The 23,274-nt window shown below is 42.6% G+C and overlaps 1 protein-coding gene across 2 annotated transcripts in view; it reads left to right on the top strand.

Moving 5' to 3' along the window:
- The window catches only part of FYTTD1 (forty-two-three domain containing 1), a 41,507-nt gene that overhangs the window by 5,796 nt on the left and 12,437 nt on the right, over positions 1 to 23,274 (top strand). For both annotated transcript variants that reach the window (XM_073626546.1, XM_073626545.1), the window contains exons 2-4: positions 16,932 to 17,045; positions 19,876 to 19,994; positions 21,400 to 21,494. In XM_073626546.1, coding sequence (XP_073482647.1) covers positions 16,932 to 17,045; positions 19,876 to 19,994; positions 21,400 to 21,494 — 328 coding nt within the window. The remainder of the gene's footprint in view (positions 1 to 16,931; positions 17,046 to 19,875; positions 19,995 to 21,399; positions 21,495 to 23,274) is intronic.

The following is a 23,274-nucleotide window of genomic DNA, read 5'->3' as shown; positions in this document are numbered from 1 at the left end:
AGACGAGACTTTTTATGGATATCTTTGAGAAATGGCTTTCTTCTTGCCACTCTTCCATAAAGGCCAGATTTGTGCAGTGTACGACTGATTGTTGTCCTATGGACAGACTCTCCCACCTCAGCTGTAGTTCTCTGCAGTTCATCTAGAGCAGGGCTTGACAAATTTGGAATCTAGGAGCCAGCTAAAAAAGTTAGGAGCCAGGTGTTTTTTTTTTTTTTTTAAACGACCGACAAAGCTTTATTTTCAATATAAAAATTAACCAATCTTAAATTTACACAGAGACGACTAGAACGAATGTGACTGCTTTTATTTCCTGCCATGCAGGGACACAAGACTGCCATATTCCCGCTAAGGATCCAATCGGGTCCGCCTGAAAAACTGACAGGCCGAACCTGATCAGACAGCCCGTGTGAAAGGGGCCAAGCAGGGAGATGACAAATAATAAATTCATTTTAATTAACCACTTCCTTCCCGCAGGACGACTATATACGTCCTGTCTTTGAAGAGAAATACCGTTGTTATGGTAGCAGCTAGCTACCATAACACCGGTATCTTCTTCAAGAGCCGGCGGTTCTCTTTCAGATAAAAGTGGTCTCTGCAGCAGATTCGCAGCGAGATCACTTTTATCGGCGGCAGGAGAGGGCCCCCCCCCTACCGCCGCTCTCCGTTGCCCTTCACCGCTTACCGTGGCCGTCGGTAACGGCGGAGGTGATCTGGATCTGTCCCTGGCCTGACATGGAGACGAGTGAGAGGAAGATGGGGGGGCCCCCCCCGCCCATCTCCAAGTCATTGCAGGGTGGAAGCGATGTCAAATAGTCACTCCCACCCATAGCTCTTAAAAGGGACATTTTTTTTTTTTTTTTTTTTTCAAATGACAATTTTTTATATGCATTTTAGTGTAAATATGAGATCTGAGGTCTTTTTGACCCCAGATCTTATATTTAAAAGGTCCTGTCATGCTTTTTTTCTATTACAAGGGATTTTTACATTCCTTGTAATAGGAATAAAAGTGACTTTTTTTTTTTTTTTTTTTTTTTTTAAAAGAACAGTGAAAAAATAAAAGTTAAAATAAATAAGAAAAAAAAAAAAAATTTAAATGTGCCCCATCCCTTGTAATAGGAATAAAAGTGACACAATTTATTTTTTTTTTTTAAACAGTGTAAAAATAAAAAGTAAAATATATAAGAAAAAAAATGTTATTTTTAAACGCGCCCCGTCCCGCCGAGCTCGCTTGCAGAAGCAAACGCATATGTGAGTAGCGCCCGCATATGAAAGCGGTGTTCAAACCACATGTGAGGTATCGCCACGATCGTTAGAGCGAGAGCAATAATTCTAGTCCTAGACCCCCCTCTGTAACTCAAAACATGCAACCTGTAGAATTTTTTAAACGTCGCCTATGGAGATTTTAAAGGGTAAAAGTTTGTCGCCATTCCACGAGCGGATGAAATTTTGAAGCGTGACATGTTGGGAATCAATTTACTCGGCGTAATATTATCTTTCACAATATAAAAAAAATTGGGCTAACTTTACTGTTTACTTATTTTTTTAATTAAAAAGTATTTTTTCCCAAAAAAGTGGCTTGTAAGTCCGCTGCGCAAATACGGTGTGACAGAAAGTATTGCAATGACCGCCATTTTATTCTCTAGGGTGTTAGAATAAAAAGTATATATAATGTTTGGAGGCTCTAAGTAAAGAGAAGGAGATGAGCGGGCAGTGAAAACAGGTAGGGGAAGCTCCATTAGCATTGGTGGATGTCTTGTTACCCAACGGCCACCACCAGAGGGCGCCCGATTGCAGAAGGAACCATAGGACTGCAGTAGGCCGCAAAGCCACGGCCTCAATTACCGGCGTGGCCCAACGCGATCGCGTCGGGATGGGGGGGGTGTCGAACGGACACAGGATACCCCAGCTGTGCCGCGCCAGGTCGCTAATTCTAGTCGCAAATGCGACCTGGCGCCCGGTGTTTGTCGAGCCCTGATCTAGAGTGATCATGGGCCTCTTGGCTGCATCTCTGATCAGTCTTCTCCTTGTCTGAGCTGAAAGTTTAGAGGGACAGCCAGGTCTTGGTAGATTTGCAGTGGTCTGATACTCCTTCCATTTCAAAATGATCGCTTGCACAGTGCTCCTTGGGATGTTTAAAGCTTGGGAAATCTTTTTGTATCCAAATCCGGCTTTAAACTTCTCCACAACAGTATTACGGACCTGCCTGGTGTGTTCCTTGGTCTTCATGATGCTCTCTGCGCTTTCAACAGAACCCTGAGAGCCCATTCACACAGGGGCAACTTTGGATCCGACTTCAAGTCACCCCAAGTCGCCCCTAGTCGCCTCAAGTCGCGCTACATGAAAAAATCAATGTAAGTGAATGGATCTGTCTTAATGCACACTACTGCAGTCGCTCCGACTTCAGAAAAGGTTCCTGTACTACTTCAATCCGACTTGAAGGCAACTTGTACCCATTGATTTCAATGGAAGTTGCCTCCAAGTCTGATCACTGTTCATACTGAGGCAACTTTACAGGAAGCAGAAAAGAAACAGAAAGTAATTTCCTCCACTAAACAGCCAGCCCCTCCTTCTCACACACAGCTGATAAGCTCTGATTGGCCACTTGTAAAGTTCCCTGTCCTGGAGGCGACTTCAAGTTGTGTTGTAAGTTGCCCCAAGTCGTGCTGTGATTCATACTCAAGTCGTGTCCAAGTTGCCTCCCAAAGTCGTGCTGGAAGTCGTGTTGCCCCTGTGTGAATGGGCTCTGAGACTATCACAGAGCAGGTGCATTTATACAGAGACTTGATTACACACAGGTGGATTCTATTTATCACCATCAGTCATTTAGGACAACATTGGATCATTCAGAGATCCTCGCTGAACTTCTGGAGTGAGTTTGCTGCACTGAAAGTAAAGGGGCCGAATAATTTTGCACGCACCACTTTTCAGCTTTTTAATTGCTAAAAAAGTTTAAAATATCCAATAGATTTCGTTCCACTTCACAATTGTGTCCCACTTGTTGGTGATTCTTCACAAAAAATTAAAATTCTATATCTTTATGTTTGAAACCTGAAATGTGGCAAAAGGTTGAAAAGTTCAAGAGGGCCGAATACTTTCGCAAGCCACTGTATACCCAGTGTATTGAACATCCTCAGATGATACACAGAGATGAAACAAGTCTCCCTACTTAAGTTTTACAGGTATATCTGCTGTCTTTAGCTTCATAAATTCTTTAGAAAGTGAACATTGTGTTAGAATTTTTACTTCCTCTTTCAGCAATGGGAGGGGAGTCTTGGCATACACTGTGTGACAGCTGATTGGAGGAAAGGCACACCCCACCTCCACATTGGCAGAGTCAGAAAGAAACATGCAGAGCTGTGCTGTGACTAGACAAGCTCTCTGCTAATCTATTTATAGCAACCTCCCAACACAAATTTTCAGCTGCTTTTATCTCATGTGGGAGAGCTTGTCAGAAGTTATCATGCTGATAACAGAGGAATGAAAGCAGCAGAAAGACATGGGACTTAGTGCTTAAAGCGTTTGTTAACCCAGAAACAAAAACCATAGTTTCTGTTCCTTTAAAGCATGTTACACAGCACAGTGCTTGTGCTGTGTAATTTTGGCCCCCAGTAATATCTGGTTATTCCCTCCCCTCTGCAAACAGACCACGATAATCATGGCTCTTGCGCCCCTGACATCGTGGTTTGTTTGCGTGCTTCCATCATTCGCAGCCTGCTATCCTGTGTCTGTCTCTTCTGTCCTCCTCCCCTCTTAGCGTGTCACCTAATGACAGTGCCGCCCCATCCTCCTCCTGCTGTAGGAATAAAAAATATACCTATACACTATTCATTCTGTATCCTCATATAGTGCCCCCCGTCTCTATGTTTCATTAAAAAGAATGCCTCCTTCAGGCTCCCGGCGATCACGTGACTGGCCATGTCTGTATTAGGATACAGAACAGATTGTATATATTACTGAAAGTAGGTTAACATTAACGACCACTTTAAGTGATAAACACTACAGATATATGTGCCTAGGTTAAATTTCATTAATCAGGTTTACATCCACTTTAATCTACTCTCATCCCTTTTCTAACTCCTATTCCAACCCTCTAGAAGAAAAATGCTTAAACTTACCTGTGTGCTCCAGTCCAGGCTGTACCTCCTCTCCCCTGAAGCCGCTGCTAGCTGAGAAAGAAGAGCTGATCAGGTGACTGGACTGGAGTGCCCTGAGAATAGGTAAATATATGAATCTTCTTTCTACAGAGTAGTTAGTATAGGTGTTAGAAGGGGCATGGGAGCAGATTTAAAGGGGTTCTAAGGGCACAAGATTTTTTTACTTTTTTTTTCCTTAATTCATTCTCTGCATTAAGGTAAAAAACCTTTTGTGTGCAGCCCCCCTGATACTTACCTGAGCTGAATCTACAACCAGCCCTGTGCCCAAGATCATTGGCTCTCTCCCTCCTCACTAAGGATGAGCTCCGGCATGTTTGCACAGCCCACGTGCAGAGCCGGCCAGGAAGTCGGCACTGCGCTAATCACAGGCAGTTAGACATTGTCCCGATGTGCAGCTGCAGAGATCGGGAAATTTCTCACTGCCTGTGATTAGCGCAGTGCAGTGCCGACTTCCTGGCGGGTTCTGCAAGTGGGCTGTGCGAACACGTCAGAGCTCATCCTTACTCCTCATTAGACATGGAGACAGCAGCAGGAGCCATAGGCTGCGATTGGCAGCAGCAAGAGCCAATGTGGAGGGAGCGGGGGCCGGTCAAGCTGCGCTCTGCATGCCAATGGACATACAGAGCCTGGCTTGGGATTGAGCCTGCATGAGGGCACTGGTTAGGGGAAAGGAGCCAGAAGCACCAGTGGGGAACCCTAAAAGGGGAGGATTAGTGCTCCTCTGTGCAGAGCAGATAAGTATAACATTTTTGTTATATTAAAAAAAGTTCCTTTTACAATCACTTTAAAAGTAGATAGTTATAACCTGGACTTCCACTTTAATGTACATGTAAACCGTATGAATGACTTTTAGTTGCCATATTTTATTTCTTTTACAATCATTTTTGTTTTTTAAGGGGGAATAACAGTCAGGCTAAAACAATGGATAGAGATAACCGGATTAAATTAATAAATATTTGCATGTGTAAACTTTCTGAACCTATAACAAGGTGTTGCTTGAGGGCCCTTCATGGTCCTAAAATAGTGAATAGATGGTCTGAAACAGGTAGCTCCAGACAAGAAAATATAGGGGGATAGGGAGTGGCTTGGAAAGTGGAGAGTAAGGCCCCTTGCACACACACGTCCATTTTGACGAACTCCACTTGCTCAACAGGGATCGCTCCATTGATTCCTGCTGAGCCGGTGAATGACAGGTCCGTCTCTGCACACTGTGCAGGGACAGACTTGTCTGAGCTCTGTTCTCCTCTATGGGGGATCGTGTGAAAACAGACCGCCTGTCCGTTTTTATCCGATCCGCCAGAAGGATGGAAAATAGGGTTTCTTTTCGTCTGGATTCAGCGGATCAGATGTCAGCGGACATGTCACCCCTCACATCCGTCGCTTCATAGAACTGCATGGAGCGTCCCTTCAGTTCCGCCTAAAAAAACTGGCAGGCAGATCTGAATGGTCCGCATGTGTGAAAGGGGCCTTACAGTGAAAACTGGTAGGAGAAAGAAAGCGGTAAAATCTAGGGTGGGGTGAAGGGATCAAGGAAGACTATCAATGAAAAAAAATCAGGGTAGTTAAGTGGAGATTAAGGGGGGGGGGGGTGTAACGGGGGAATAAAGATGCATCCCCCAAGAACTCGGATCTAAGGTCTGGTAAGTAGACTATGGACAACTCAAGCTAGAAGTTAGTAAGGCATAAGTAAACCTCTGTTTAGGATGTGAATCCTACTAGAGCCAGCATCCTATTCATACGAATATGGAAACTTTGGAAATGGAGTGTGGGTTTTTTCCAGGCTTTGGCTATCATTTGGCAACTAAGAACCAGATACTGTATGTAGCCAATTTCTGTTGGTATGAAAAGAGGCCTGAAATCTTATTGTGGAGGATGACGAGCATACTCGCATCCTGATGGATAATTTTTTGATACCGCGTTTGAAAGGAGGCCAAACATTCTGGACCAAAACGCAGTTGGCTTTGGACACTACCTCCAAATGTTAAGTACCTCACCATGTTGACGACACCCCCTGTACTTGGGCCTTATTTGTATTTGATTTTTTACAGGAACTTGTATAGCATCAACAATTTACACACAGTCCCTGCCCTCAAAGAGCTGACAGTCCAAGGTCCCCTTACTCACATTTATACATACTAGGGCCAATTTAGACAGGAGCCAAGTAACCTACCAGCATGTCTTTGGTGCATGGGAGGATACCAGATTACCAGATCAAACTCACGCAAACACCAGGCAGGTGGTTGGGATTTGAACTAACGACCCTAATGCTGCTAATTGGAAGTGCTAACCTCTTAGCCCCGGTTCACACAGGGGAGGCGACCTGCACATGACTTCCACGGCGACTTGCAAAGCGACTTCTGTATAGAAGTCTATGCAAGTCGCCCCCAAAGTAGTACAGGAACCTTTTTCTAAGTCGGAGCGACTTGCGTTGCTCCTATTAGAACGGTTCCATTGTACAGAACTGGAGGCGACTTGTCAGGCGGCTAGGTCGCCTGACAAGTCGCCCCTGTGTGAACCGGCACTTAGCCACTGTGCTGCCCATTTTTGAATCAAATGTTTTCACTTTATTTCATTCTTCTTACTATAATTTTTTTTTTTTTTTTTTTTGCATATCAGCTTTGCTGATCTCCGGCAGCCTCAGGCAGCTGCTGCATCTTATATCACAGGGTGCATCATCACAGACACCTATAGCCTCCATTAAAAGTGCATGACAGGGTGACATTGCAGGGGTAATAATTGGGAGAGGGAAAAGAGCGTTGTCGCCACATAACAGGAGGAGCCTGCAAAACAACCTTCATTTCAGGATTGCTAAGTATCGATTTAAAAGAAAAAAAAAAAAAAAAAAAGCTTCAGATTTAAAACATTACCTTTTGAATGTACATTAACATTTGGAGCTTTATGGGTTTTTATGGACTGCAGATTATTTATTTGAAACTGCATAAAAATTTAGTTCTCTGCACCACCGAGAATACAAAGAATGTTTCTCCCTCACTTTACAGAATATATAAGCAAAAAGTATGCTTAACTCCTTCAGATCCGCGTAATAGCCGAATGACGGCTACAGCGTGGACCTACTTCGCCGGGAGGCCGTCAATAGACGTCCTCCTCTTTGCACGCTCCCCGCGCCCCCTGCAGGGTGTGTGCGTGACACACACTGTGTGTTTACCGAGTTAATGAGTCAGATCGGATTAAGGGGTCGATCCCGGCCCCTTACCACGTGATCAGCTGTCAGCCAATGTAAACAGAAGATCGGTAATCGTTATTGTTTTTTTTCTGCATGAGGAGAAAAAAAACCCTCACCGGCTAATGTGCGAGGGACATCGGTCCCGAAGAGGAAACTGTGAAGCCGCCTCATCTGTGCCAACCAATAAGGCCTGCCAGTGCCCACCAGTGCATAACAGTGGCATCTATCAATCCCCACGAGTGGTGCCAATCAGTGCCACCTGCTGCTTATCAGTGTCACCCATCACTGCCACCTCTCAGTGCCCATCAGTGCAGCCTCATCAGCGTACAATGAAGGAGAAAAATTACCTGTTTGCAAAATTTATTAACAAAATATTAAACGGTTTTGTGGTGGGTTTTTTTTTTTTTTTTTTTGTTTTGTTTTTTTGTTTTGTTTTTTTTGTTTTTTAATTCTGTCTTTTTTTTTTTTACTTTTTTTTTTGTTTTTTAACAAAAAATAAAAAAACCCAGAGGTGATCAAATACCATCAAAAGAAAGCTCTATTTGTGGGAAAAAAATATAAAAATTTCATTTGGGTACAGTGTTGTATGACTGCGCAATTGTCATTCAAAGAGTGAAGAATCCAAAGATTCCAAATAATCTTGTTGAAGTTTTAACACTTGTACATTTTAAATTTTTTTGTGCACAGTTTAACCCAGTGTACACTGACATTCCTGTAGATACTAGCCTGAAGAGATTCATGTCCATCAAGCTGTTACAAAACATTTACAAAGTGTTTTTTCTTGTTATGACGTGCTGTAGTTTGGAGGAACCTTGTCTAGTTGACTTGGCTTGACTGTCACACAGGGCAACACATTTCCTAACACTGTGCCTACAAGCTTGTTGGTGGAAATGTGCACACTGAACACCACGGGGTGGATTTACTAAAACTGGAGAGTGCAAAATCTGGTGCGGCTGTGCATGGTAGTCAATCGGCTTCTAACTTCAGCTTGTTCTATTAGAGTGTTACTAAAGTCAAGTTTTTTTTTTTTTTTTTTTTTTATTTAAATAACAAACATGTTATACTTATCTACTCTGTGCAGTGGTATTGCACAGAGTGGCCCAGATCCTCCTCTTCAAGGGTTCCTGGCGGCGATCTTGGCTCCTTCTCATCTTCTGAGGACTGACATAGCCACCCGCTGGCTATGGGAAGAGCGTAGTCTGTGCTCTCCTGACCTGTGTGTCTATGGACATGTGGACACGGCTGGTGACAGGTTGCGAGGCCTGTTCCAGGAGTACGTAATATGATGTCCACCCAGAACAAGGAATATCCCGCCCAGCTGTCATTTGACAGTAGGCTAGGTGGGAAGTGGTCAAACTCTACCTGTGTACCTGGTGTTTGTGCTAATCTGTGTCCATAAACTTCCTGTTCTCTGTAGCAATGTGACTAAAAGTTGTACAGGGTAAAATCTGAGTGCACTGTATACAGCGTCATATGCAGTCTCTTCTGACTTGAGCAGGCTAGGAATTGATTAGCTGTTATGCCCTGTACACATGGTCGGACATTGATCGGACATTCCGACAACAAAATCCTAGGATTTTTTCTGACAGATGTTGGCTCAAACTTGTCTTGCATACACACGGTCACACAGTTGTCGGAAAATCCGATCGTTCTGAACGTGGTAACGTAAAACACGTACGTCGGGACTATAAACGGGGCAGTAGCCAATAGCTTTCGTCTCTTAATTTATTCTGAGCATGCGTGGCACTTTGTGCATTGGATTTATGTACACACGATCGGAATTTCCGACAATGGATTTTGTTGTCGGAAAATTTTATAGCAAGCTCTCAAACTTTGTGTGTCGGAAATTCCTATGGAAAATGTGTGATGGAGCCCACACACGGTCGGAATTTCGGACAACAAGGTCCTATCACACATTTTCCGTCGGAAAATCCAACCGTGTGTACAGGGCATTAGAATTTGGGGAATAGACTAAGGCTTCATGTACACGGGACATTTTTACAACCTCTCCTGAACGATTTAACTTGACAAATCGTAACCCGCGTTTAAAACATTTGTTTTGCTGCGTTTACATGCCACGTCTGCGTTTAGAACTTTTTTTTTTTTTAAATGGCCAAAAACGCCTATGAACAAAACGCTGCTTAACGCGGGTTACCGCGTTTAGCCGCCTGAAATGTCAGAAACTTTGGTGTCTGAACTAATTTTTTTTTGCCTTCAAAAAAAGGCCTATAAACGCAACTGCCTAAAAATGACAGTAAACAAACCTGTGTACATGTACACATAAGATAACATTGAATTAGTTCAGGGGCAGTTGAAAAAAGTGTCTAACTGCCTCTGAACATCCGTTTAGCAGCAGCAGTGTACATGGGGCCATAAGCTGGCCATCCGCTGTTTGTGTGTGTGTGTGGTGTGTTTTTTTTTTTTTTTTTTTATTCAGCCAGAGGACCCCGCTCCCCCGCCAGAGCAGACAGTGTATTCTGACAGTAGGACCTGGTGCTTTCAAAACACGCTGATCGAGAAAAGTTTTCCAACATGTCCACAGAAATCAATTGAAATTCCCTGCTGAACTGGCTGAACGTTGATTAGTGTATGACCAGCTTTACATTTTACTCCTGTGAAGAGACCTAACAGTTTCATACACACTGAGCGGCTCTCGCAATCGCTATCTGCTGTATGTGAAACTGTTTCACATGCAGCAGGCTACACAGAGGCAGCCTTTCTAAGCAGGCGGTGGGTTTGGGGGGGCTCTCCTTTCTAGGACCAGGTCTGTACCACCTCCATGGGCAGTACATACTGGGCATCTGAGTCCTGTCCCCCCACTACAGCTAGCAGAGATGGAATTACATCCCTGCTCCCTGTAGATAGGACTACAACTGGGCGTGCCAAGACCACTGGCTGAGAAAGTAGGAGGAATAGCAGCCAGCAGTCTTACAAACAGGAAATCCCTGCCAAGTAACAGTTTTGTTTGATAGTTACCAGGATACTGTGAGGGAACTACTGGGCTAAGAAGATTAGGGCTGAAACAACTAATCGATTGACACCGAATCAATTATGAAAATAGTTGTCAACTGTTTTCATAATCGATTAATCGGCCAGCCTATTGGACTGCATACAGAATGCAATATTTGTTTACATATCAGGAAATACTGTGCAGCACACATACAGCTCAGTACACCGTCCATACATGTCAGTAAGTGCCTGAGAACTTGTGAATGTGTGAGGAGCAATTCCTCATGGAACATGTAGTCCTGGGCAGGAAGCGAGTGGGTCTAAAGGCAGAAGTTTTTTACCTTGCTATAGGGGCACACTATACTATAATTTGCAGCTTGCTATTGGGGCACTCTGAAGGCAGGAGGAGCCAGAAGCATCGGTGGGGGACCCAAGAAGAGAAGAATCGGGGCTGCTCTGTGCAAAACCATTACAGGTAAGTATAACATGTTTGTTTTAAAAAAATACTTTGAAGACTGTGCAGGGAAGATCAGCATCTGAACCCAGAGAAGGTGGAGGCTGATAGACTGGAGGTAATAGAAGGCATTACAATTGCCTTTAAAGTAAACTTTTACGTGGGAGCAGGGCACATTACATACGCCCCAGTGTGAAAGGAATCTAAATAAAAAATGTGATCTTTGAGTCTGATGATATTTACCAGATTCAACCTCTTCTGTCTGTTATTCTCAGAGTAGATTAGAGCTTTTGCTCCCTAACCATATAGTTGGTTATTTATATTTTACCGCTGCATATAGATTGTTAAGAATAAATTGCCTTTTTTTTAAAAAACTTTACATATTAAATTATACACCACACTTTTTTTAAGGTTATTATCCAATTAAACGAAACAATAATCAGCCAACTCATCGATTATTAAAAAAATCGTTGGTTGCAGCCCTAAAGAAGATAATGAATGGCCTATTCAGGGAAGGTAGGAAATTGGCAAAAAGAACATCTAAAAAAAAAAAAAATTTTCTTTTGCCCGGAGTTCTGCTTTAAGACAGTGTGTAGCGGCAAAAGTAATGAACAGCAATGAGAATACTGTTATAAATAGGCAGCACATTAACCACTTCAGCCCCGGAAGAATTTACCCCCTTCCTGACCAGGCCATTTTTTGCAATACGGCACTGCGTCATTTTAACTAAAAAGTGTGTGGTCGTGCGACACTGTACCCAAAGAAAATTTACGTCCTTTTTTTTTTTTTTCCCACAAATTGAGCTTTCTTTTGGTATTTGATCACCTCTGTGTTTTTTTTTTTGTTTGTTTTTTTGCGCTAGAAACAAAAGAGCGACAATTTTTAAAAATAAAACACTATCTTTTTGCTATAATATTCCAAATTTTAAAAAACAAATTTCTTCCTCAGTTTAGGCCGATTTATGTATAATACATATTTTTGGTAAAAAAATCGCAATAAACGTATATTGATTGGTTTGCGCAAAAGTTATGGCGTCTGAAAAAAATAGGGTATTTATGGCATTTTATTATTTATTTTACTAGTAATAGCGTCGATCTGCGGTTTTTAGCGGTACTGCGATATTGCATCGGACACTTGACACCTTTTTTGGCGCCAGTGACATTTATACAGCGATTAGTGCTATAAAAAACGCATTGATTACTGTATAAATGTCACGGGAAGGGGTTAACGGGGCGATCAATGGGTTAACTGTGTTCCCTGGGTGTGTTCTAAATGTGGGGGGATGGGACTGACTAGGGGAGGAGACAGATCGTGTGTTCATACTAAGTATGAACACCGATCGGTGTTCATACTTAGTATGAACACACAATCTGTCTCCTCTCCCCTGACCGAACTGGGATTTACACAGACAGATCCCGGTTCTCGCTCCGTCATGAGCGATTGCTGGTGCCCAGCGGTCATCGCGCCTGCCGGGCATCGGCTCCGGGGACACGCTGCGAGCATGAGCGCCTCCTACAGTGTCTTAAAGGGCCAACATACAGCTACGATGGCTCGGCCATGGGAGCCATCCTGCCACAGTATAACTGCCTTGGCTGGTCGGGAACCAGTTAAAATTAAAGTCCAAAAAAAAGTGTTAAAATGAAAAAATAAATGTGTATATACAAGTCCAATATTGTGGATGGAAATCAACAATAAAAAAACAATGTAGTGAAAAATAGATTTAAATGCACAGTCCCATAATAGGACCAGCAATATAAACTTTTTGGTGGAAACAATAGTTCAGTGCAAAAATGTGCACAAAAATTTGGTGGTGATTTAAGGTGAAGAGATGATCCAGTACAATGCTCCAGAATCCACTGCACCCCTGTGAAATGGACACTCGCCAGAAAAGCTGGCTGCCATTACAGCAGCAAACACGCACTCCAGTATAGATCTGCCATCTGTTGTGGGGAAGACTGTTAAGCAACTTGCACCATCCAGATGTAGCTGTAGTAAATAAAGCTCACCGGGAGCCAGATGAAGTCTCCATAGTGTAGTATTTATTGAAATTGTATGTATGTAAGTCAAAATAAAATTAATCATAAAAACATATGACAATGGGTGCCACTGCCGACCCAGTATCGGACAGTGGCCTGACACTGTGGAGACTTCATCTGGCTCCCGGTGAGCTTTATTTACTACAGCTACATCTGGATGGTGTGAGTTCATCACTGTTCATTTACTTTTGGCGCTACACACTTTTTCTTTTGAATAGCTAAATGCCTTCCTACCCCTTCTACATGCTTTATGGGATGCTCAGACCTAGGTGACATGAAACCTATATGGTGGACATATGACTATCAAACGACTGTGGATAAGGGTCTAAAACAGGGCTTGACAAATTTGCTTTGAATCTAGGAGCCAGCTAAAAAAGTTAGGAGCCAGTTATTTTTTTTTTTTGCCTACTGATTACTAGCACCCCCTTCCTGCCCAGGCCAATTTTCAGCTTTCAGTGCTGTTGCTCTTTGACAATTGTGCGGTCATGCAACACTGTACCCAAATTACAGTTTTTGGGGGTTTTTTTCAGACAGGGCTCTCTTCCCGCGGTATTTAACCACATGCTGACCGGGCCATAACAGAAAGACTGCTACAGCGAGGTCAGCTTATTCTGGGAGGGCGTCCATGGATGTCCTCACAGAATCGTGCACCAGGGAATGTCTGTGACCGGCGGGTCACGGAACTGGGTAAAGGGCCAATGGCAGCGGCCCTTTACCACGTGATCGCTCTGTCCAATGACGGAGCGATCACTTGTCAACAAACCGGAGCTTGTCCGGTGCAGCTCCTCGCACTGATCGATACAATGTGCGAGGGGAGGAGGGAGCCGGGTGTAGCAGCGCTGTGGGTTGTCTCTGGAGTGCCCACAGTGCTGATCTGTGCACATTCATGCTACATCCATTCATCCATCCCTGGCTCATCCATGTTCCATATGTGCCCATCCATACTTCATCTGTCCCTGGCTCATCCGTGCTCCATCCACTTTCCTGGCTCATCTGTGCTCCATCCACTTTCCTGGATGTTAGTGTCTCAAGAAATGAGATGGGCAGTCAGTACATCAGGTGAGAACAATTTTCAGTGATTGGCAATATAGCTTGTAGACTCTATAACTTTCACACAGACCAAATAATATACGCTGATTTGGGTTATTTTTACCAAAGATATGTGGCAGTATAAATTTTGGCCAAAATTTATGAAGAAAAATTACTAATTTGCTAAATTTTATAACCAAAACAAAGAAAAGTGCTTTTTTTTTTTTTTTTTTTTTTTTTTTTACAAATTTTCTGTCTTTTTTTTTCATTTATAGCACAAAAAATAAAAAACCCAGTGGTGATTAAATACCACCAAAATAAAGCTCTATTTGTGTGAAAAAAAGGACAACATCATATGGGCAGCATGTTGCCTGACTGAGTAATTGTCATTCAATATGTGAGCACTGAAAGCTGAAAATTGGTCTGGTTAGGAAGTTTTTAGTGCCCAGTGATTAATACTAGTGGGATTTTATTTTTTGCTAAATACATGGAAAAAAAAACTCTACTTATTTTCAAATTTTAGTAACAGAAATAATTGGTTAGGCCGCACTGATGTGCAGGTGCAGACCTGACACAGAGCCTGTCCAGGGAGGGAACCGGAGTGCCTGGGGGATCCTCTGCGAGCCTGTTCTGGGCCCACTCAGAGCTGCCGGGTCCTGCTGCAGGGAGTCTCCCCGGACAGCTCCTCGATAGACCTCACCCAGCGGCAGGGAGGAGAGCTCTGCATGAGGGACACTTCCTGCCAGTGGCTCTGCCCATCCTACACTACAGACCTGCATCTGCCCTAACCCGCCATTCACAGTGCCGTCCTCACAGCACTGCCACTTCCCACCCCGTCATCAGAAAACACTTCTTGGCCACTCAGCTGCACCCCTCCCTCCTATGGTAGCCACTGGGGCTGACAACAACCCAGACGCCAGGCCACATTTTCTAGTCGCAAATGCGACCTGCCGTCTGGGATTTGTCTAGCCCTGGTTTATAACCTGGTCAATTTGATTTTACATCTAAATTTTAAAAAAGACCCCTGGGAGGCACTACTGCACAAACTGATAGAAAGCACCAAGCGAGAGCGCCCACATATTCTCGGCCACGAATGATGATTATTGCAAAAGTGTGGAAGACACTGATTCTCAATTTCGATGTAGTTAAAAGTCAGGTGCATTGTACCCTGGTGAATGAAAGACTGATGGTGATACTAACTGACACGATAAATTTTTACGTACTTGGCAGCCCTGGCTAGATTATTTCCCATCTACACAACCGCCTCCGTGCTTCCTGGCACTGTAATCTAATATGATGTGGTGTTATATTCCTTCTCTCCCCCCCTTTTTTTTTTTTTCTCTCCATCTTCTGACCCTCTCTGCATTGGAACTGTCTTTTTGCCCACAAGTAAGAGTGATACCTCCTTTTTGGTCCCATGAATGGTTATATAATTTTTTTTCTAGTTCCATGGTCCTCCGTTAAAGGGCCCTTTTTGAGAAACGCATCAAAATTCCAGGCTTTGCTCGGCTAACTGACCACCTAACAATCCAATGTTGCTTCGATCGGTTATCCCTCACATATACCCAGTGAAGTGAACAGCCTCAGATGATACAGAGTTGAAACAAATCTCCCTACATAAGTTTTACATGTATACCTGCTGTCTTCAGCTTTATATACTGTTTAGAAAGTGCACGTCCTGTTAGAATTTTCTCTTCCTGGTTCCCATGCAGGTGTTGATACTTGCTATACACTGTGAGACAGCTGATTGGAGGAAAGGCACACACCCCCTCGCCACGCATGCAGAGGTTACCTGTGTATAGTTTAGCAGTGTGCTAATCTATTATAGCAACCTCCACCGACCCACCCACGCATCTATCTCCCATCTCGGAGAGCTTGTCAAAAGTTATCGGGCTGATAACAGAGGAACAGAGCAGGACAAGACATAGTGCTTTTAAGAGAGATAAGAAAACACTGCAGATATATGTGCACAGCTCAAATTTCATGAATCAGGTTTACATCCATTTTAAGTGAAAGAAAGTATTGAGGGCAGAGCCAACCAGAGAAACTATTTTATGACAACATTGATAGCCTCCATATTTCTCTCAGTACAGGCTTCCTGTAGGGTTAAAGTTTGAGTTTAGTTCCTGGTTACTTAGGCTTGAGTGGAATATGGTGTTTGCCGTTTATTTTTCCCCTCCTGAAATTTTTAGTTGCGTTTAAAACTAGCCCCCTCTCAATGCTTTTCAGCTATTAACCTGGAACAAGTATACAAAACCGGATAGTCGAAAACCGTTATCGACATATTTGTCAGGATAGGCAGTTGATCAGCATGAGAACTAGCCTATTCAAAAGGAGAGGTTGGGTATTGCAATTATGTTTTCTTTAAAGTAACCCTATGTGTGTAGATTGTTACAGAAATAACCGCTAAGTAATATTCAGCTTATAAATAACTTGTCTGTGCATGATGTAGAGCACACTCTGCTCACATCTCTCCCCAAAGACCAAGTTATCACACACCGAACACAGCTGCAATTGTTTCATTGACTCTCTGGCTTGAATATTTAGACCGGAACAAGTCAGCAATCCTAAACTGCATGCTTGAAGTGGGTTAGGCTCCGTTCAAACAGGTGCTAAGGCCTGTTTACCATGATGGGGTGTTTTTTCTGGTGTTTCTTTCAACACACAAGTTTAACTTCCTCCTTTTTTTTTTTTTTTTTTGGTCTTCTGTAATCCACGTGTACTGAAGAATTAAGACTAGCATAGGGAGGGTCAACACTCTAAGGCAATCCAACTCTGTTGCAGAGCATGTATGCTGATTGTAATTGTGTCAACTGAAGGATAGAGCTTTCTGTCCAGGCAGTGGGCTGGACGTGGGTTCATGACAATGAAGTTCAGCTGCTGAAGACAAGGTAAAGAACCCGGCTGAACATTCTGGCAGAGGTTTCTAGATCATTGGATCAACAAATGAAAATGAGAAACCCTTTGGCTGTTAAACATTTCCCATATATGTACTACAATTTTATATCTCTCTCTTGCCTAGAGAACTCATAGCAACTACTGATAAATATTTTGCGATAACTATTCTAACAATGTCTGCGTGCTTACCAAGTTTTTGTTGATGATATTCTTTTTCCTGTTAGATGACATTATCAAGCTGAACAAAGAACAACAAAATAAAGCCACCTTCAATGGGGGAGCACGGACAAATTCTTTTCAGTGGTTTCAAAACAAGTGGGGTTCTCGACAAGCAACAGGTAAAATGAATCTTTGCTAACTAAGTAATTTTACAATAAGGCTTCTTTGGTGCAGGTACACTGCCCCGAATGGACCTTGAGTGTATTTGGGGCTATGCACCCGCATGGATGTCACTTTTGGGAGCAGCGGTTATGCCTGTGCAGCCACTAAATCCCAAGAGACAGCAATGGGACTGCCGACACGGGGACACACGTGATACTTGTGTATCCCCATGCCGGTAAAACATTGCCCTGCATTGGGCATAGATTAAAATGCCCCATGTAAATGAGGCCTTATGCCTAGTACAGTTGATGAGAAAATCAGACAAAAAATACAATTTTCAGAGCGATCATTCGATAATCTGATCATTAGTACACAACTTTTGAGAGCCAATCGCGACCGTTCATGCAAAATTATCCAAGGGGACAAACCTGAAAGTTTTTCTCTTTTGATAACAGAACAAACTATTTTCGTGTAATTGGTATAGTATTAGTATGGAAAAAAACAAGACCAAGATCACGCATGCCCAGAAATGAAATTACATGACATCACTTCCGAAGTTGTATGCTGTCGTATGAGAATTTTTGTAACTTTAGTAACCTATTGGTTTTTAATATGAGATTAGCATGCAAACAAAAAACCCAACGATCATTCAACAATATGTTCTAAGGTCTGGTTCACACCTATGCATTTTTTAGTGCGTTTTACAGAAACACACTACAGTCCATTTAATAAAATGGTTACCTATGGATGTAGTTCACGTTTGTGCATTCTATGGAAAGGGCCAGGGATTTGTTTCTGGTTTTTAGTTCCATAGACTTCAATGGATCAAAAATGTGTATTGCAAAATGCACCTGGAATATGCAAACTGCAACCTGCATAGGTGTGAATCGGGCCTTTAACCCCTTCCCGCCGACCGAACGCACATATGCGTCCTCGGCTTTCCGGGGTTATACCGGGATGATGCCCGCAGCTGCAGGCATCATCCCGGTACCGTTGTTTTCAGCGGGCGATCGGCTACCCGAATATAACAACCGATGCGGCTAAAAGCCGCTCGGCTGTTATACCGGAGGAGCGGGAGGGGACATCCCCCCCCTCCCGCCGCTGTTACCGGGCCTCCCGTGCGATCGGGAGGCCCGGTGTCCATTCGGGAATCTCCGGCGGCTGGGGGCGGGCTGGAACGAAGCTGTGAGCGGCTTCGTTCCAGCCTTCTAATTGTAAACGCGGAAGCGACGTCATGACGTCACTTCCCGTTTACTCGGCTGCCAATGGCGCCGAATTTAAAAAAGTACACAGTATTCAGAATCGCCGTTTTCGGCGATCTGAATACTTTGAAGTGTAAAGGAGGGATGGGGGGTCTTTTAGACCCCCCATCCCTCCATAAAGAGTACCTGTCACCACATATTACTGTCACAAGGGATGTTTACATTGCTTGTGACAGCAATAAAAGTAAAAAAAAAAAAAAAATTTTTAAACACAATTTATAAAAGTACAAAAATAAATAAAATAAATAAAAAAAAAAAAAAATTTTTAAAGCGCCCCCGTCCCCGCGAGCTCGCGCAGCGAAGAAAACGCATACGGAAGTCGCGCCCGCATATGTAAACGGTGTTCAAACCACACATGTGAGGTATCGCCGCGATCGTCAGAGCGAGAGCAATAATTCTAGCCCTAGACCTCCTCTGTAGCTCAAACCTGGTAACCGTAAAAAATTTTTAAAGCGTCGCCTATGGAAATTCATAGGTACCGTAGTTCGTCGCCATTCCACAAGTGCGTGCAATTATAAAGGGTGACATGTTTGGTATCTATTTACTCGGCGTAACATCATCTTTCACATTATACAAAAAAATTGGGGTAACTTTACTGTTTGGATTTTTTAAAATTCATGAAAGTGTCACTTTTCCAAAAATTTGCGTTTAAAACACCGCTGCACAAATACCGTGTGATAAAAAATATTGCAACAATCGCCATTTTATTCTTTAGACTCTCTTCTAAAAAATATATATATAATGTTTGGGGGTTCTAAGTAATTTTCTAGCAAAAAATACGGATTTTAACTTGTAAACACCAAATTTCAAAAATAGGCTTAGTCATGAAAGGGTTAAGATTGTCTAGTCTGACTGATTAGCAGGAAAACTTCACAGGTGAGCAGCTGATAGCTGTGGGATTACAAGAGTAAGGCTGGCCATACATTAAACAATTTTCTTGTACATCTTTCCTTTAAATTTACCAAAACCATATAATACAAGGTCAAACCTAAACACTTTCAATTTGTATGCAATCAGACAGGCCCTTATACTACATAGTTGAAGGTAAATCATAAGAAAATTGTATGGTGTATGGCCAGCTTTAGACCCTTTCAAACAAATTTTTCCGATCGGGTCCATCTTTCAGTCAGATCCAATGGGAATCTCCATTCTCCTCTACGGAGCGTTAGGTTTGAAGGGCTGGAAGGTCTGTTTTACACCCACCTACATCCAATCCTCCAAAAACAAACTAAAGAGGCATCCGTTCCCTTCTTTCTGGGAAGATCGGATTGGAGTGAGTCGGTTGTAAACGGACAGCCTGACTATTTAAATCTGACTGCCCATAGAGGAGAGCAGGCTGTGTCCATGTTCACTCGGCATAAGTAGAACAGACACATACCTGTCATCCACTCATCGGACAGATCCCCCACTGAGCAGTCCGCCCCATGTGAAAGGATCCTAACAGCTTCTCTGCATTGTCACTTAATCCTCCTCCTTGATGTATATGCATAACTACCCCTGTGAATCCCAACTGTGTGGGCTTGGTTATATTGTAATTATAAATGCATGTATAACCTAACTGTAACATTTTAATTTATTTGTTCAGACAACGGCATACAGGGAAGGAAAAATGGCATGTTTGGGGTTAAAACCGGCTTAGCATTACGGAAAATGAATTCATGGAAAGGTGTCAGCCCGCTAAACCGCCCTCCGCTTAGCCTAAGGGTAAGCAGTTTCTGCCTGCTTTTTGTGTCTTTTGTATACTTCTGTATAGAGAAGTAGGCTCCAGTTTCTTCCTAAAATGTTAGTTGCTTGGCTGCCATGCTAATGCTTTGGTTTTTGTACTTTGAGTTAGGCCTGCCATACATGGTTCGAATCTCGGGTGGTTCAGCAGGAACCAGCCGTGATTCGAACCAAGTTGATAATTTCAACTTGGGTACAACCAGCCTGCCAGTTTCACTTACAATTATCACAAGAAGCTGCTATAGCCACTAGCGATAATCACAGTCTTCTCTCGGCTGGGACGGCTTCCCCTGTCACAGCCCGCTGAATAAGTCCAGATCTGTGGGCGTGTCAACAGGCTGGAGCTTGGGAGGCAGAGTCGAGATGTCACTGGATTCCCCTCCCAGCTTTACACACCCAATGCAATATATTTACAGCGGGTAGCTGAGCTGTCCATGACAGACCTTCATTTCCCGAACTCGGTGTGAGAGAAGACCTGATTGGGACAGCTGACAACAGTCTGAATGTGCCTGGAGCTTTGGGAATGTTGGCAACTATACAAGGGTGTTAAGCTAGATTACAGAGTGCGACTTTGATCCGATTTTGCTTGTGTTTTTGCTCACTTTGCTTGTGCAGAGAGCTTTGGAAACTGCAGCTAAAATCGAACGATGAATCTCACCGCTGATGTGTGAACTAGGGCTGATGGTCATGGTCCAGAGGAGCTGAGCAGGCAGAAAGTGCCATTACAGACACTTCCAGTTCTGTCAGGCTGGGGCTGCTCATGCATGAATGCTGCTCATGTATGCATGTCTGTAAATCAAAGAGGAGGGGGCGTGGTGACTTTTTTTTTTTTTTTTTTCCCTGTTGCAAAGCGGGGAGGATTACAGACGACAGGCTGCTCTTTTCCTTGCCAGAGTGTGCACTAATGAATTGTGCTGCTTTGCTGAGTAAGCTGCAATGTTTAATTTTTGTTTACAACCACTTTAATGGCTCCTTGTGCTGGTTCTCCCTCTCCTTCTGTGAGGGTTGTATGTTCTTAATATAGGCATTAAAAGAGCATAGAGATGTTTTTAAGACCCCTCTTTGTCTTGTACATTAATCAAATGTGCCCTTGACTTTCACGTTCCATTTCATAAACAGATTTATACTGATCTGATGTATGTAATCGCATACCTAAATGGACATGGATGTATAATGATTTGTACTGATAGTAATCGGTATACATCTGCATTCCCATTGGAATACATTACTGTCCATTTTCCATCCCCAAAAAGGTTGAAAAATGGACGAACAGAACACCTGTTGAAGGAGACTTTAAGGGAGGGGGCTTTGTCAATAATATACAGTTGTAGAATTCTCAAATTAAAAAACGTATACTAACTATATTGTCTTTTATCATTTTATGAAGAATTCAGAAGGTCAGTGGTCACCCTTCAGGAGGCGAACAAATCTTTCAAGACGTCTAGGGTTTGTACCTTCTCTGAAGAGAAATTATTTTCATAGGTAAGGTGGACATGTAAGTGTTTTTAACCTCATGTAAAGGCAGTCTCTACCTTTTTAGGAGATCTGTTCACAACGTATTTAATTCTGCTTTTTATTATCAACTTTGGCTCTGTTTTTATCAGTGCTTTGCTGCCTCTAGCATGTTTGCATGTTTTTTTTTTTGTTTTTAATTCTACTTTAAAGTATAACTGAAAAGGATTAGAACATATGTCAGTTTTTTGTTTGTTTTTTTTTTACTGCTTTCTGTGTCCTTTAGGGAGAGCCCCCCTCTCTTTTTTGTCATGTGTACCATTTATCACAGAGAGAGAGAAAATCCCAAATTTTGGGTTGTCGCCCGAACAGGATTGGAAGTGACATCTTCCAATGGGGACACCTATTCTGGTGACCTTAGTGATATTCAGCAACTCATTCACTTTGGAGGCACTTCCTCTTTTCCTATTTTGGCTATGGGACAGGAAGTGGGGGTAAATTTCTCTAATGGGACAAAGATGGCCATAAATCTAACAGGGTTTATAACCCTCCCTTCCTCTATCCAAAGTGGAAAAGACTTTTGCCTTTAGTTCTACTTTAAAATAGAGCTAAACCCTCCCATCCTTTTAGAGCCAAGGAAGCTGTCATCTGCAGTTGCCAGATCAGTTTTTAAACAAGCTATTAGCTGACTTTAAAGTTCAGTTGAGAGTAAAAACAATTGTGACAGTTGTCATTTATGTTGACTAGTAGGGCTACCAGTCAAAATCAGAAGATCAGAAAGGAGAGGTGTTAGTGATACCAAATGATATCTTTATTTTCCATAAAAAATAATTCATACTCCTCCACGTCTTCCCCTGTAATCTATTGTTCATGAAATGGTTTTGTGCTGTGTTTTTCTACCCTCTTGTAATGTTCTCTGTGAGCTTTCAAACCTCTCCTTTTCCCTCCCCACTTCCCTTTGTTTGGAATAAGCCACTAAGAGATGGAATGTATTTTTTATTTTTTTCTTAAGTTAAGAGTATATACTTGAAAAAGATTTGTCTTTAAACTAGCGTTTAGTGGCACTTAAAAGCTAAATGGTAGCCTTGAGGACTGCAGGAAAGTTTAGAAATGTATTGAATTCAGGTCTTCCAGGAGGTTTGAAAATACTTGTTAGATATGTTACTTGATTTCTCCAGTGATTTTTAGAGGGTCTTTAAATGGTACAAGGTGTGCTTAAAAAATTCCCCCTTATATTTCATTGTGCCTCTGCTGTAATTTTTCAAGGTGTATAACATTCAAAATGTTATTTCTTTGCAATATGCCAACTAAGGCCGGGTTAAGCTGATATGACACGACAGTGCGACTTCATGTCCGACTTCAATGAACCAGATCTGACTTTGGTCCCAACAATACCAGGCTCTTCGAGTCTTGTATGAACCGTCTTAAAGGGAAACCCCACACCAAAATAAATTTAAAAAAAAGGCGTGATCACTGTTTTTTTCAGAATTATGTACAACTCCTTGAATTACAATTTTAGGCAACCCCAACAATAGTTGTGTGTGTTTTTTTTTGTTTTTTTTGTTTGGTTTTTTCCTGAGGTTTTTTTTTTTTAGATTCTTGACAAGCTCAATGGTTGGTACTGCTTTATTTATAACAGCGTTGAGATTTTCTGGGTAGTAAAATTCCCACGTGGCAATCAGGTTAAGAAAAGACACAGGGTTCAATTCACTAAAGAATATCTAATGAGATAATTGAATCACGTGACACTCCAGTGATCTCATGAGATCCTGAAAATGTCAATTCACTATCACCTCATGAGTTGTTTACC

The sequence above is a fragment of the Aquarana catesbeiana genome, linkage group LG04, assembly GCF_042186555.1.
Source record: "Aquarana catesbeiana isolate 2022-GZ linkage group LG04, ASM4218655v1, whole genome shotgun sequence".
In the NCBI taxonomy this organism is placed as follows: domain Eukaryota; kingdom Metazoa; phylum Chordata; class Amphibia; order Anura; family Ranidae; genus Aquarana; species Aquarana catesbeiana.
The sequence above is the reverse complement of the archived record's forward strand: the minus strand, read 5'-3'. Positions and strand labels throughout refer to the sequence as shown.